Source organism: Labrus bergylta, chromosome 15, assembly GCF_963930695.1.
Source record: "Labrus bergylta chromosome 15, fLabBer1.1, whole genome shotgun sequence".
In the NCBI taxonomy this organism is placed as follows: Eukaryota; Metazoa; Chordata; class Actinopteri; order Labriformes; family Labridae; genus Labrus; species Labrus bergylta.
This window is the reverse complement of record NC_089209.1, coordinates 3,165,756-3,178,495: the sequence shown is the minus strand read 5'-3', so window position 1 is coordinate 3,178,495 and position 12,740 is coordinate 3,165,756. Positions and strand designations below refer to the sequence as shown.

General features: G+C 44.8%; 1 protein-coding gene across 1 annotated transcript; it reads right to left on the bottom strand.

Moving 5' to 3' along the window:
- Positions 1-1,911: 1,911 nt before the first annotated feature.
- e2f6 (E2F transcription factor 6) lies at positions 1,912-12,612 on the bottom strand. The gene is made up of 21 exons (XM_065964173.1): positions 12,388-12,612; positions 11,644-11,958; positions 10,726-10,766; positions 10,523-10,563; positions 10,143-10,320; positions 9,908-10,057; positions 9,474-9,588; positions 9,220-9,367; positions 9,016-9,111; positions 8,609-8,713; positions 8,059-8,117; positions 7,919-7,969; positions 7,756-7,827; positions 6,257-6,313; positions 6,093-6,164; positions 5,826-5,882; positions 3,790-5,302; positions 2,984-3,067; positions 2,653-2,703; positions 2,469-2,519; positions 1,912-2,369 (listed from the first exon to the last, which is right to left on the bottom strand). Exons 1-21 carry the CDS (start codon positions 12,508-12,510, stop codon positions 2,062-2,064), a joined length of 3,687 nt encoding a protein of 1,228 aa, XP_065820245.1. The 5' UTR covers positions 12,511-12,612; the 3' UTR covers positions 1,912-2,061.
- Positions 12,613-12,740: the final 128 nt, after the last annotated feature.

The window sequence follows — 12,740 nt, the reverse complement described above, 5'->3', positions numbered from 1 at the left end:
GACAGAGAGACAGAGAGAGAGAGAGAGAGAGAGAGAGAGAGAGAGAGAGAGAGAGAGAGAGAGAGAGAGAGAGAGAGAGAGAGAGAGAGCGGTGTGTGTATTTGAGTTCGTCGGCTAACCCACCAGTTGTGATTTTATGAAGGATAAGAGTTATTCATATTTAGGGGCGTGTCTGTAGCTGATCACCAAGCCTGAGGCCAAGCAGGTTAAGTCCTCTCATATCTGTCGGCTTTTATTCGGAAAAAAAAAAGACAGAACTTAAAAAGTAACTATGAATTCATGAAAATCGACTATTCATAGCACCCCAACATATTAGTCAAGCTAAAAAGCTATTTTGTACAATCTCCAGATCAAGAATCTGGTTTCATGTGAGAGGAAATACACCATCTCTTCTTTCCTGTTTCTATCCAGATGCAGTAACGCAGACTGTCCACCGGCGGTGCTGTTGTAAAGGAGAATGATTATTTTCACTCAGTAGATTTCCTCAGATGACCAGCCATGATACTTTGTAAGGATGTCTTCTCGTCTCCTGACGTGGGACAGACACAGGGTTTGATGCACATCATCTATGATTCAATGTAAGACTTTTTTAAACACACACAAAGAAGAATTATTACAATATATTCACCTGGTTTCATGTGGCACTCGACAACTTTAAATCACATTTTCCCAGGTTGAATTTTTATTTTGCATATCCTGCACATCGCCTCATAATCACAGTTTGTGTCTACATAATGTTCCCTGACATTTTCATCTTCAAGCCACATTTAATTGAACGTTATTTCCCCGTCTTCTTCTCCTCCTCCTACGTGAATAAGTATATCCACAAAACAATTATTTAAAGAAATCATATAACACGGACCAGATGTAGCGTCGGGTTCAAAATATTATTCAAACATGTCTCAGTCAAAATGCATATCACATTGTTTCTAGGGTTTATTTTCTGGCTTTTTATTTGGAGACAGGACAGTGCAGAGCCAGAAATCAGAGAGAGAGAGAGAGAGAGAGAGAGAGAGAGAGAGAGAGAGAGAGAGAGAGAGAGAGAGAGAGAGAGAGAGAGGAATGACATGCAGAAGAGGAGCCACAGGTCAGACTCAACTCCAGGCCACTGGCGCCCAAATTTAAGACCTCGCACAAGTAAAAAAAAAAATAATAAGACTCTGTAAGAAATGTAAAACTGTAAAAGAGTTTTCAAGGACCCATGGGGACCTGACGCCTAAAGGGGATGCTTTTGCAATCCAGGCTTTGAATTCTGTATTTCTCTGTAATTGATTTATTTTTGGGCTTTAATGGAGAGACAGTACAGTGGGTAGAGTCTTAAATCAGGGAGAGGGAGGGAGAGAGAGAGAGAGAGAGAGAGGGAGAGAGAGCAAGAGAGAGCGAGAGAGAGAGAGAGAGAGAGCGAGAGAGAGAGAGGGGAATGATATTCAGAAAGGGAGCTACAGGTCGGATTTGAACCTGGGCTGCCTGCTTGGAGGACTACAGCATCTGTACAATGAGGCGCGCACACTAACCACTGCGCCACCAGTGCCCCATTTCGCTTTCATTTTTAGTATTTTTTCATATTGTAATGATGCATGTGTGAGTTGGACTCTGGACTTTTTCTTTTTTTAAACCATCTGGACACATATTGAGAATTAACCAGGTTTGTTCGTGCACTGGCTCCCCAACAAAGATTTGTGCTTCTGCCCCTCTTTGTCATCCTCTACAATACGTGCAGACCTGGTTCGCAACTCAAGTCCCTTCAGACTGAGCTGCAGCCTCTATCACCAGTGTGTGAATGTGTAGGTGTGACCTGCAGAGTAAGAAGTCAGAACTTAAGAAGATCAAGTCTGCTTTTATTTGAAGAGTTGCAACCCTCAATTATTGACTTTTCAGTGAAATGTAAAAACGTCCAACACGTAGCAACCAGTAGCTTTGGAAGATTTTTATTTAAACTTGTGAACAAAGGTTGCTTTACCTCAAACATTGTGTGTAAAACAGCAGCAGCAGCAGCGTGTCCAAGAAACAACATCCAATGCTGTTTCATGAAATGTACAAACTTCTTTATACATTTTTTTTTTAAAAGTTAAAAAACATAAAGTGCAAAGAAAAGACCCCGGGGCCGACTGACTGAACTAGCTCTGCATATTGCTGCTGGCTCTCCTGTTTGTTTATTTCAGACACAGGCCCCCGGTTCCTGACAAAGTCCCGGATGTCCTGAACCGTCCTCTTGCTCAGAGCGGGCTCCTCTGCGTTCTTACACGTCTCATACTCCAGCTTTGTGGCGAGGTATCCCTTTAAAATGTGTTCCTGGAAGTGTTTCAGGACAGCGCTGATTTCAGTCTTGTTCCACGCCTTCTTCTTTACCGATCTTCTGGATTCGACGGCTGACGATCAACAACAACAGAGTTTCAGAGTTCAGACTGAGAAAACAAATGCTTTTATACAGCTCCCTCGTCACCATGACAACGTCTGAGAAACCTTACCTTTAGAGCGCTTTTCCCCGTCCTCGGTCGATTCCGTCTTTTTTCGTTTTCCTGGTGAAAAAACGAGGAAAAATTTCAATTTCAATCCCTTCTTCATTCCCAGTTTAGTTCTTTAATTAATTAACTGCATCCCCTAGTGTTCAGGGAAAGTAACACACCAAAAGGAGATAAATAAAATCCTTACTGTTTGAACTCTTGGCCTCATCCTCGGTTGATTGCTTCCTTTTTTTTATTGCTAAGAAAAAACAAAACAGGCAAACGTTGAAATCTTGAAATTTTTTCCAACATTCTGTCAAACCCCAAAATAACAACCAATGATATCAACCCCAAGAATAACAAATACCATTATACAACAATCTGGAATCATTGATGGCATTCCCACACAGTACCTGCAGAGCTGGTGGTGGCAGTATGTCTGCATGCACAGACAGAGTGTCTTTGAATAATCGTCTAAAAGTTCTTAAACAGTATTTATGTTTGGTTCATATGCACGTGAGCCCACGTTCAGCACATACCCATATTTGGTCCAATGGCTCCATCAGACTCTTCCTCGTCTCCCTCTCCCAAATCACTTTCGTCCAGCTCTGGATACACTTCATCTAAAAAAAACAAAAACACGATTGATGAACTAACACAAGTCATTGTGGTGAACACACACCTTTAAAGAGGACATATTATCCCCCTCCTCCACCTTTTCAAACAGTCCCCTGTGGTCTAAATGAAACATCTGTGCTGTGCTTTGTTCAAAATATAACATGAATCAAGCACCAGAGGAGGTTTATGACCCTGTATAAACCAGCTCTCTCAGAACGCTCCGTTTTGGTGTGTGTGTCTCTTTAAATGCAATGAGCCCCCCCCCCGAGTTTTCTCTGTAGACATCACTCCTCTGTAGAGAGAATAAAAATGGTGGATCTGCGCAAACGTTTTGCTCTAGGCTGGGGGTGGAGTCCATAGGTGGAGATACCAGGGGAGGGGAGGGGATTTTATTTTTTACCAGAGTCCCACTGTGACATCACAAGGAGAGCACATTTGAAACAGAGCATTTTTCTCTGTGTTGTAAGACTTATGTAGACCACAAACAAAGGACTGGATGGGTTTATTTCACATTTTGTGGGTCAGTAGACTCTCAGGTTACCCAAATACATGTTCAAAGACATTGTACAAGTGGATTTTTCATAATATGTCCCCTTTAAAGGATAGTGTGTATTTAGATCGTCTTCACGTGTGGTGTTATTTGTTCATCTCAGTCTCACAGCTTTGTTGGAGCTACATTTATCTTTCTCCTGGAATGAGTCGAAGCTGTAACATCACCAACACATACCTTCAAACTCGTCGGGGGACTTTTCCTGGAACCCGTTCTCCTTGGCCAGCTTTGAGATATTAGCGAGTTCTGTCGTCGCCTCCGGCAGCCGATAGACATCTCTGTCTTTTTCACGTTTCAGCTTCTCCGTGGCGTCCGCTGACCTCCTCTCCAGGTACCGGTGCATCAGTTGCACATCCTTCGTGAACAGTATGGTCGCCGTTTTTAATTTCAACGTCGGTTTGCCCGAAGTGGCGGGGGGAGCAGTGAGGCTGAAGGGTCCTGTCAGCTCTTTTGCGCACAGTCTTGTGAATTGCTTCGCTTCTTTGACCGTCTTTCCGTTCCGTGCGTTTCCGGCCCCGCGGAAAATAATGGCGCCCATCTTCCGGAGCGAGAGTCCGAGCTTCAAAGCGAGACTTGGAGTGCGACACGTCTGCTTCTCTTCGTCGTAACCGGCTATTTCTTTGACAGCTTCGATGACTTTGGGGGAATTCTCCGGCTTTAAGGCGTCCTCAAAACTGGATATGGAATACTTTCTCCTCAGGTTCAACAGAAGCAGGCTCATTTCCTGAACCTTCTGTCTGATGTACTCGAACTTGGACGGATCGCCTCCATGCTTGTCCAAGAGAGACTGAGTCAGCAGCAGCAAGAGGAAGTCATTTCGAGCTACAGATGCTACCTCGTCTCTGCAATTCCCGAGGATCTTCAACACTGCAGGAGAAATCGGACGGGAGTATGTTGACTCCGGTTCTGGCTGAACCGCCGCCTCCGGTTCTGGCTGAACCGCCGCCTCCGTTTCTGATCCGGTCCTTGAAGGGCATCTGGTCAAGTGGTGCCCCAGCAGCTTACGCATCAGCATGGCTTTACAATACGTACAGTGCACGTACATTTTGCTATTCAGAGCGATGTTGGATCTTCCCGGTCTTCTTCCTATCTTCACCAGTCCGGCCCGATTGATCATGGCTTCTTTGTTGTGTTCAAAGTTACCTCGGTTTCTCAACTTCTCGAACAACAGCTTCCTCTCTTTGGAGTGTTTCGGGAGTGCAGACGCTTGGGCGATGTCGGGCTCTTTTTTTTCATGGTTTCTGAGGTGATGGGCTATTTTAGACTGAGGAGTCTTGCAAACGTAGCAGTAGTTTTTCTGAGTGCAGGACGATTCCATGCGGGCGAGCACAATCTTAATAGTTGCCCCTTCAGTGAAAGAAGACTTTGTTGTTGTAAGATTCCGGGTTTGGCTTGTGGTGGATTCATGATCAGAGCCTGGTACAGAGTCAGTTAAGGCGTCGCCATCGATGCTGAGTTCTGCAGAGTTAGTAGAATCCTCATCCTCCAGCTCGGTGCAGTTTACGGGTTGTGGCTCTGGATTTGTCCTCTCTGGAGAAGACGCTGCTGTATCGTCGGCAGGAGGTTCAGCGTCTTCATCCCAGTTGGATCTGTCACTACATGTAGCAGGGTTATATGTGTCGTCTTCATCAAAACTACCTCCATCCCCTCTTTGTGCAGAGTCCGGACCATGATCAGTGGACTCAACGCCCTTTTGCAGCGAAAAGAAAGAATGCATACACGTTAACCCAAGAGCATCTTTAAGAAAAAGCTAAAGACCCAGCTCTTTCATGAATACCTACTAACTTAATGATGATGGTCTCCATATTATTGATGATGATGATGGTAATGACGATGGTTTTTGTTTGATAACGACGACTTATAAGATGGTTTCTATACTGATTAGAGCTCTCAAGAACTGCCCTCAATGTTGTGCTTTGCCTCTGGTCACTTCCTGTCAGCACCTATGTGTCCAATCAGACTCAAAGCTGATCGTTTGCTCTTACTGACATTGTTCCCTTTTTTCTAGATCCTTGCTTGTGTTGTTCTTACTCTCTGATGTACGTCGCTTTGGGTAAAAGCGTCTGCTCAGTGAATTGTAGAATTGTAGAGTGTTTTTCTCTTCGATCACTCAACACTCAAATGTTTTAAAATCACGTTTAAAACAGAAACAGAAAAATTCACTCAAGTCAAACACATCACACATGACTGTGACGTCACTAAACATGACTTACCTTCTCTTCTTTCTGAGGCTCAGGGTCGGACGGTTCTTCTTTATAAAGAGCCTGAAACTGTGCAGAGGAAACATTTTGTTGGAAGTACCCAAAGGTTTACTCATGGCATGGTTAATGTAGAGACCGCCATCGTTGGGCTTCAGATAACAATGGGTGACATCACTGAGATTACGTCCATGATGTATACAGCCAATAGCTGCTACCCGACAGCCCCATAATGTCAAGAAGTAATCAAACTGTGTAAAGAGAGAATATATCCCAACTCACCTTCTCATCCTGCGGTTTGTATGGAGCTGTGCTGACATCTGTCTTCACCTCACTTGTTCCACCACAGAGTTCCTGTAGATGAAAGATGGAGGAGTTCATTAAAGGTTTTCTTTCCACTCAAGCTGGTGTCACACATGACTGTGGTGTCACTAAAAACGACTTACCTTCTCTTCTTTCTGAGGCTCAGGGTCCGACGGTTCTTCTTTATAAGGAGCCTGAAACTGTGCAGAGAAGATATGAAATGTTGTCGTCATGAAACCTTTGAGGAAGTTAGATTTTTGTGTGAAACTAAATTAAGATCTGTTTCAATACCAAACAAAAAGAAAAGTAGACGGGCTGTGTTGGGAAACTCCTGCAGACAAACGCTGTCAACATTTTGGTATCAAAAGGTTTACTCTGCATGGTTAATATGGAGACCGCTAGTGTTGTAGTTTAGACCACACTAACCGAGACCAAGACGTACTCAAGACCAGGGTGATCCGAGGCCAAGACATATCCGAGACCAGAGTGCTCCGAGACCAAGACATACCCGAGACCAGAGTGCTCCGAGACCAGAGTGCTCCGAGACCAAGACGCACCCGAGACCAGAGTGCTCCAAGACCAAGACATACCCGAGACCAGAGTGCTCTAAGACCAAGACGCACCCGAGACCAGAGTGCTCCAAGACCAAGACATACCCGAGACCAGAGTGCTCCGAGACCAAGACGCACCCGAGACCAGAGTGCTCCAAGACCAAGACATACCAGAGACCAGAGTGCTCCGAGACCAAGACATACCCGAGACCAGAGTGCTCCAAGACCAAGACATAACCGAGACCAGAGTGCTCCAAGACCAAGACATACCCGAGACCAGAGTGCTCCAAGACCAAGACATAACCGAGACCAGAGTGCTCCGAGACCAAGACATACCGGAGACCAGAGTGCTCCGAGACCAAGACATAACCGAGACCAGAGTGCTCCAAGACCAAGACATAACCGAGACCAGAGTGCTCCAAGACCAAGACATACCGGAGACCAGAGTGCTCCGAGACCAAGACATAACCGAGACCAGAGTGCTCCGAGACCAAGACATACCCGAGACCAGAGTGCTCCGAGACCAAGACATACCCGAGATCAGAGTGCTCCGAGACATAACCGAGATCAGAGTGCTCTGAGACCGAGACAAGACCAAGACCATAAATATCACAGAAAAATCCTCATCTTGTGTGTCACTCAATTAGACCGTAACCGGGGGATAAAAATCAAACTACAAATTAATTTAAGTTTTTTGTTCTTTTTCCTTCTTATCACAGTAAGGACGTGGAAAAATAGTCTTTCAGTGGTGGTCTTGACCGGTCTTTATTTAAAATCCGGAGTCCATACAGTCCAAGACCGAGTAAAAATGCTTTCGATTCTAAGACGAGACCTTCAAAAAGTGGTCTCAAGACCAATAAAGGTTTCGAGTTCTGCAGCACTAGTGACCGCCATCATTGGGCTTCAGATATGAACGGGTGACGGAGTCCATGTTGTATACAGCCCAAACCTCACCGTGTAATCTAAAAGATGCCAGAGGGCCCCAACATCTGAGTACGCTCATAGAGATGATATCTCATAAAGAACAGACCAGCACTATGCCCGGACTACCAAGATAATTTAAAGTCTAACAAGAATCCCTTTAGACTCACCTCCTCCTCCTGTGGCGTGTACGGAGCTGCACTGACTTCTGTCTTCGCCTCACATGTTCCACCACAGAGTTCCTGTAGATGAATGAAGGACAGGGGAAACTTATTCAAAAAGACCAAAGAACATCTTTAATATGTTACAAACCAAACACACATCACGACTTACCGTCTTCTCTGTCTGAGGCTCAGGGTCGGACGGTTCTTCTTCATAAGGAGCCTGCAGAGGAAACGTCTTCATGTAAATATAATATGTTTATAAAACATCCAGCTAAAGTGAGTGTAATGTAACAAATTAAAAACACTCACCTTTTCTTCTTGTGAGGATGTTGGCTGTCTTTCCTTTAGCTCAGGGTCGAATGGTTCTTCTGTACAGACAACATGAATAACATGTGGGTTTGAGCTGTGTGAGCCACACACATTCATTAGAGGAGACTTAGGAGGAGAACTTTATATCTGCTTGGACTGTCTTCTGGACTCTGTAGAGGAGTTGGGTGAGAGGAGGATGTTTGCCAAGCTGACATCCATCATGGACAACCCCGCATGACAAGGTGGGGGCTCTGAGAAGCTCCTTCAACACCAGACTGAGACGCCCCCCCTTCAAGAAAGATCGCTAGACCACAATATTTTTCCTCTTATATTTCATTTCTGTAAACATCTTTGTTTTATTCTTTTTGCTATTTTCTTTTTTTTTTCTGGTTGTAACGACTTCATTTCCCCCAACATGGGATAAGTAAAGTTGATCTCCTTCCTCCAGTGCGCTCCACACTCGGCTGTAAAGGTTTCCATGAACAGTAAGGTGACGCTCTTTAACTTGAAGATGAATAGAAGTGTTAGAGTTAACTAGAACTGCTCATACCTTTAAAGACGGTGATGAAAGTTCCCTCCAGGAAAGGTCGGTCTTCCCCCTGAATCGTTTGGTCCTCAGCATCCTGCTCAGGGGTCTCTCTCCTCCAGCTCCCCTCTGCCATCATTCAGAGATAATGTAGGAGAGTTAGGAACTAAACCAAACATTGCTCATTCTACTGAAAGATTTCTATAAAAACATGTCAGAGCTGAGCTGATGAACAAGAAATTCATTTTCTATTAATGCACGTCTTCTGGAAAACTGTCCAGTCGGCTTCATTTCGAGCCAAATCACACCTGAATGAACCATTTATCGTCCACAGACAAAAGCTGAAGGGTTCCTGGATTGCCGACTCTGTACCCTTAAAAACCAGGCTAATAAACAAAAACCAGCCTTTGAAACACCTGAACTCTGTTTACCGTGCTGGTTGGACTCCTCTTCATTACTTAATGGAAGCTCCACCGGTTGCTGTGGGTTGCCACTTTGCAAGACGAGGAGAGAGGAATCCTCAGAGTCTGTGAAAGCAGAAGACACAGCAAGTTATTTTATACATTTTAAAAGATGTTGTATGATCACAAACTCTTCAGGAAACTTAAAAGAAATGGTTAAATGAAGTTTGTTACCTTTGTGCAGCGCTGAGCTTTTAATCTGGCTTTCCTCCACGGTTAAGAAGCGGCCGCTCTCCTCTGCCGCCGAGTCTCCAGTCCTGATGTCACAGGTCAGCACCTGGATGGGACCCTTCCTCCCTTTGAAATGCAACTGGATGGAATCCTGAGGGAACACACACACACACACACACAGGGTTGTATTGACATCGTTACTTTAACACACCCGATCCTCCTCACATCTGTTTTTCCGTCTGGTTTGACTGGTTTACCTCAGTGGGAGCAGGAATCTTTAAACTGGTTCCATCTGGAGCTTTGACGACCATCACCTCCTGCTGCCGGAACGCTTCGATCCTGCAGAGGTCCTCAGGGGTCACGTAGGCCAAAGTGCAGGGAATGTTAAAGAAACCAGCACTTAAACATTTATCAGAACAATTCTATAATCATTTCTAATCCTGTTTTAATTCTGTTCGAGAGTCTCTAAAATGTACTATGGGAGGGACGGTCTGGACAAGTAACTTCTGCAGGTTGTTCAATAAAATATGGGGTTTCACTGTTTTGCAGCTCGTCCCATTTGGTTTTAAATACATTTCACAGGCTGTCCCGATCTTTAGGTCTCACAAACAGCACATCAGAGAAACACTCCCTGACTTGGTGACCAGCGGTCTCTTTGCTCCTCTGAGCTCAGCCTGATGTTAAAGGATATGCAGCGTTATCTTTGTCGTCCGTCAGGTCAAAGAGCTGCTCGGAGCAGCTTCTGATGAGGCGGTCCAGATTCTCCTCCGTCGCCTTCAGGTTCTCCACCTCTGCCTGAAAGTGCTGCTGGTTCAAAGAGCTGGAGCTCAGATCTCCCCCTCTGTGGAGGTCAAATCATCCTCAGTGACTAACAAACCAACATGCAGACGTCCACTAGTTCCACATCGTCTCATGTGTTCACTCACATCCACCTGATCCTGTTCCTCGGCATCTTCTCGACGAGGTTGATGCCTTGCAGGACGCAGGTGATTTCCCACACTCGAAAACTGGAGGTCTCCAGGGTCAGCATGGTTCGATTGAGGTCCAGGATCCCGTCCGGCGCCGCCCGCAGCAGCTCGAGGATTTGCGTAGCCAGAGGTTTGCCTGAGTCCAACACAGCAGCACCCAGGAAGTCACAACAGGAAGACACACATCGACATGTAGTAACACTCAGAGACCTTCAGAGGGCGCCAAAGCGTAACCAAAACAAATTCTCTACATGTTGCTTTGAATGGCCTGGCTACTGTTCACATAAATAGTTTTGCGTTGGCCAATCATCGGAGTTTGTTTGACTGTAAAAACTCACCAGGTCTGACTCTCTCCTTCTGACTCGGGCTTTTCACAGAGCTGGGAAGAAAAAGACAAAGAAGAAGAAGAAGAAAATGCATCACCTGTCGGGTCACATAAAAAGAAATCTGTACAAAAAAAGATCAGGGCGGCTGCAGTAATTAAACTCAAACTGATGTCCCTTCATATGTTAGAGAAATAAAAAAAGAAAGTTGTGTTCACCTCGGGTTCTTGGTCTCTGAGGTCTTCTTTGTATCTGGATCCTGGAAAAAAAAAAGGCAGTGAAGAAGAACGGGTTAAATGGTGCGTTCAATTTACGTCTGAAGTCAGATATCTGAGCTGGTAACCGCGTCCCAGCAACGAGTTGGAAACAGTTGGACAGGCAGTACCCTTGATTTGTTAGCTTTAAGGCAATAACAACACAATATGTGATAGGGTCCAAAAATAGTTTTCGTTTCAGTCTAATTTTTAATTTTCTGCTTAAAGGAGCAGTATGTAACTCTTAAAAGCGCCTACCTTCTCTGGTCCAAACAAATCCAGAGCATTCAGGAGCAGAATCTAAAGTTAGAAGGAGGACATACTGGCTGCTGCATTGTTGTCAGAGAAGCCAGCACTTCAACATAGCATGTTTCCTTAATGATCAGAGAGTAAGATACCTTTATCATCTCACTCTCTACACAGCTCACTGATTGGTCCTTTAAAGAATCATTTAATCAAGAGAGGAAAAGCAGAAACTGAGAAGTGTGAAGAAATCAAACTTTTTTCATGATATATCGTATGTCTTTGTTCTACTTTGTTATGCAACACCTCTTAGTTTTCTTTTAACTGACAGTATAAATCTCAAATATAGTAGTTTGTAGTTTCTGAAGGGAACTCTCTGACCCTGGTTTTCAACATGTGGTTTCAGTGGACAGCACTTGAGAGGGAGCGTTCTCTCGTTGCATCAATAATGAGTCTCCAGCGGTCATTTGTGTTGCAAATAAAGCACCCACCCCTTATCTCATTTACATTTGAAAAGGTGTAATCACTTTCACCTGGTGGGAGGGAGCATTGTTCTCCAAGATGTCTGTGTAGGTCCTCAGTCATCCAGGTTAGGGCTCAACAAATAGGCTTAACTACACAAAGATGGAAAAATCAAACCTGAGTGGGGGGATTGATGGCAGGTGGTGGATCCACTGCAGGAAGTCTTGGCAAAGGAAAAGAAATCCCGCCTTCATAAACATTATCATAGCCTTCAGTCTGCCACTCATCCTCCTCCTCCTCTTCCTCAGACGACTCTGCAGCCCAGGAGCTGATCATGTCCATCGGTCCGTCCAGGCAGGGGGGCATGATGGGAATGGCGTCACTGTTGACCCCAGCAGCGGAGACGTCCTGCGGCAGGAAGTGGTCTTCGCAGATAAAATGCTGGTCTGGGGAGTCCAGCTTGTCCATCTCTCTCAGTGCCGCAAGCCATACCTGTCCACAGTTAGCACAGTGTTTACATTTTCTGACTGACACGCTGAAGACTTTAAAACATAACCCTGACCTGAAGCCATCTGTTTTCTACAGCCTGCAGCACATCTCATTTAAAGTATAAAACAGGGGTGCTAATTCTGAGAAGATCCTAACGTTGCATTTTTTATATTGCAGAAAATTCAATTTGCATTGTTTTTCAAAGTTTCTCATTTTGTTTTTTTACATTCATGCAGCTATAAATTGAATGCATTTTGCAGGACAATTCAAAAAACATTTTCTACACTGCAGTATTTTGCATCAAACCTTCCACACTTCAGTGAAACACTGTTTGCAGGCTCATGAAAATGCATCTTCTACAGAGTTTACAGAACAATTCGGACACTTTATGAAAAAAAGAAAAGCCTTTGTTTCAGTTCAACTCGTCCGTACCTTGACTCGCTTCGGGTCACTGGGGAAGCTGAAGAACTTCTTCTGCGGTCTGTTGAGGATCCCCGGGTTTCCCCTACCTTTCCCAGAACGGTTCTCACAACCGGAAACAACACACCAAACCATGCTGACCTCCAAACAGGGCTGAGGGAAGAGCCGAGCCCTGATTACACACGTTATTATGACTCAGAAACAACCGCCGAAACACACATGCCCGGTTTGTTGGTTTGTTTACAGTCCGTGGATATCACGTGGAGTCTCAGAGCGGAAAGGGGCGTGTCTTAAACCGGAAATAAAAACAAAGGGAGCGAAGAGTGAAACCGAAAGCTCCTTTGGCGTCATTTTGGCGCCCCCTA

Bases quoted from the DNA above. Each gene is read 5' to 3' on its own strand.
- e2f6 (XM_065964173.1), bottom strand. From the start codon at position 12,510: ATGGTTTGGTGTGTTGTTTCCGGTTGTGAGAACCGTTCTGGGAAAGGT. The intron at 10,564-10,725 runs GTGAACACAACT...TTTTCTTCCCAG, and splicing joins TCAGAGACCAAGAACCCGAG to CTCTGTGAAAAGCCCGAGTC. The intron at 10,058-10,142 runs GTGAGTGAACAC...TGACCTCCACAG, and splicing joins AGGAACAGGATCAGGTGGAT to AGGGGGAGATCTGAGCTCCA.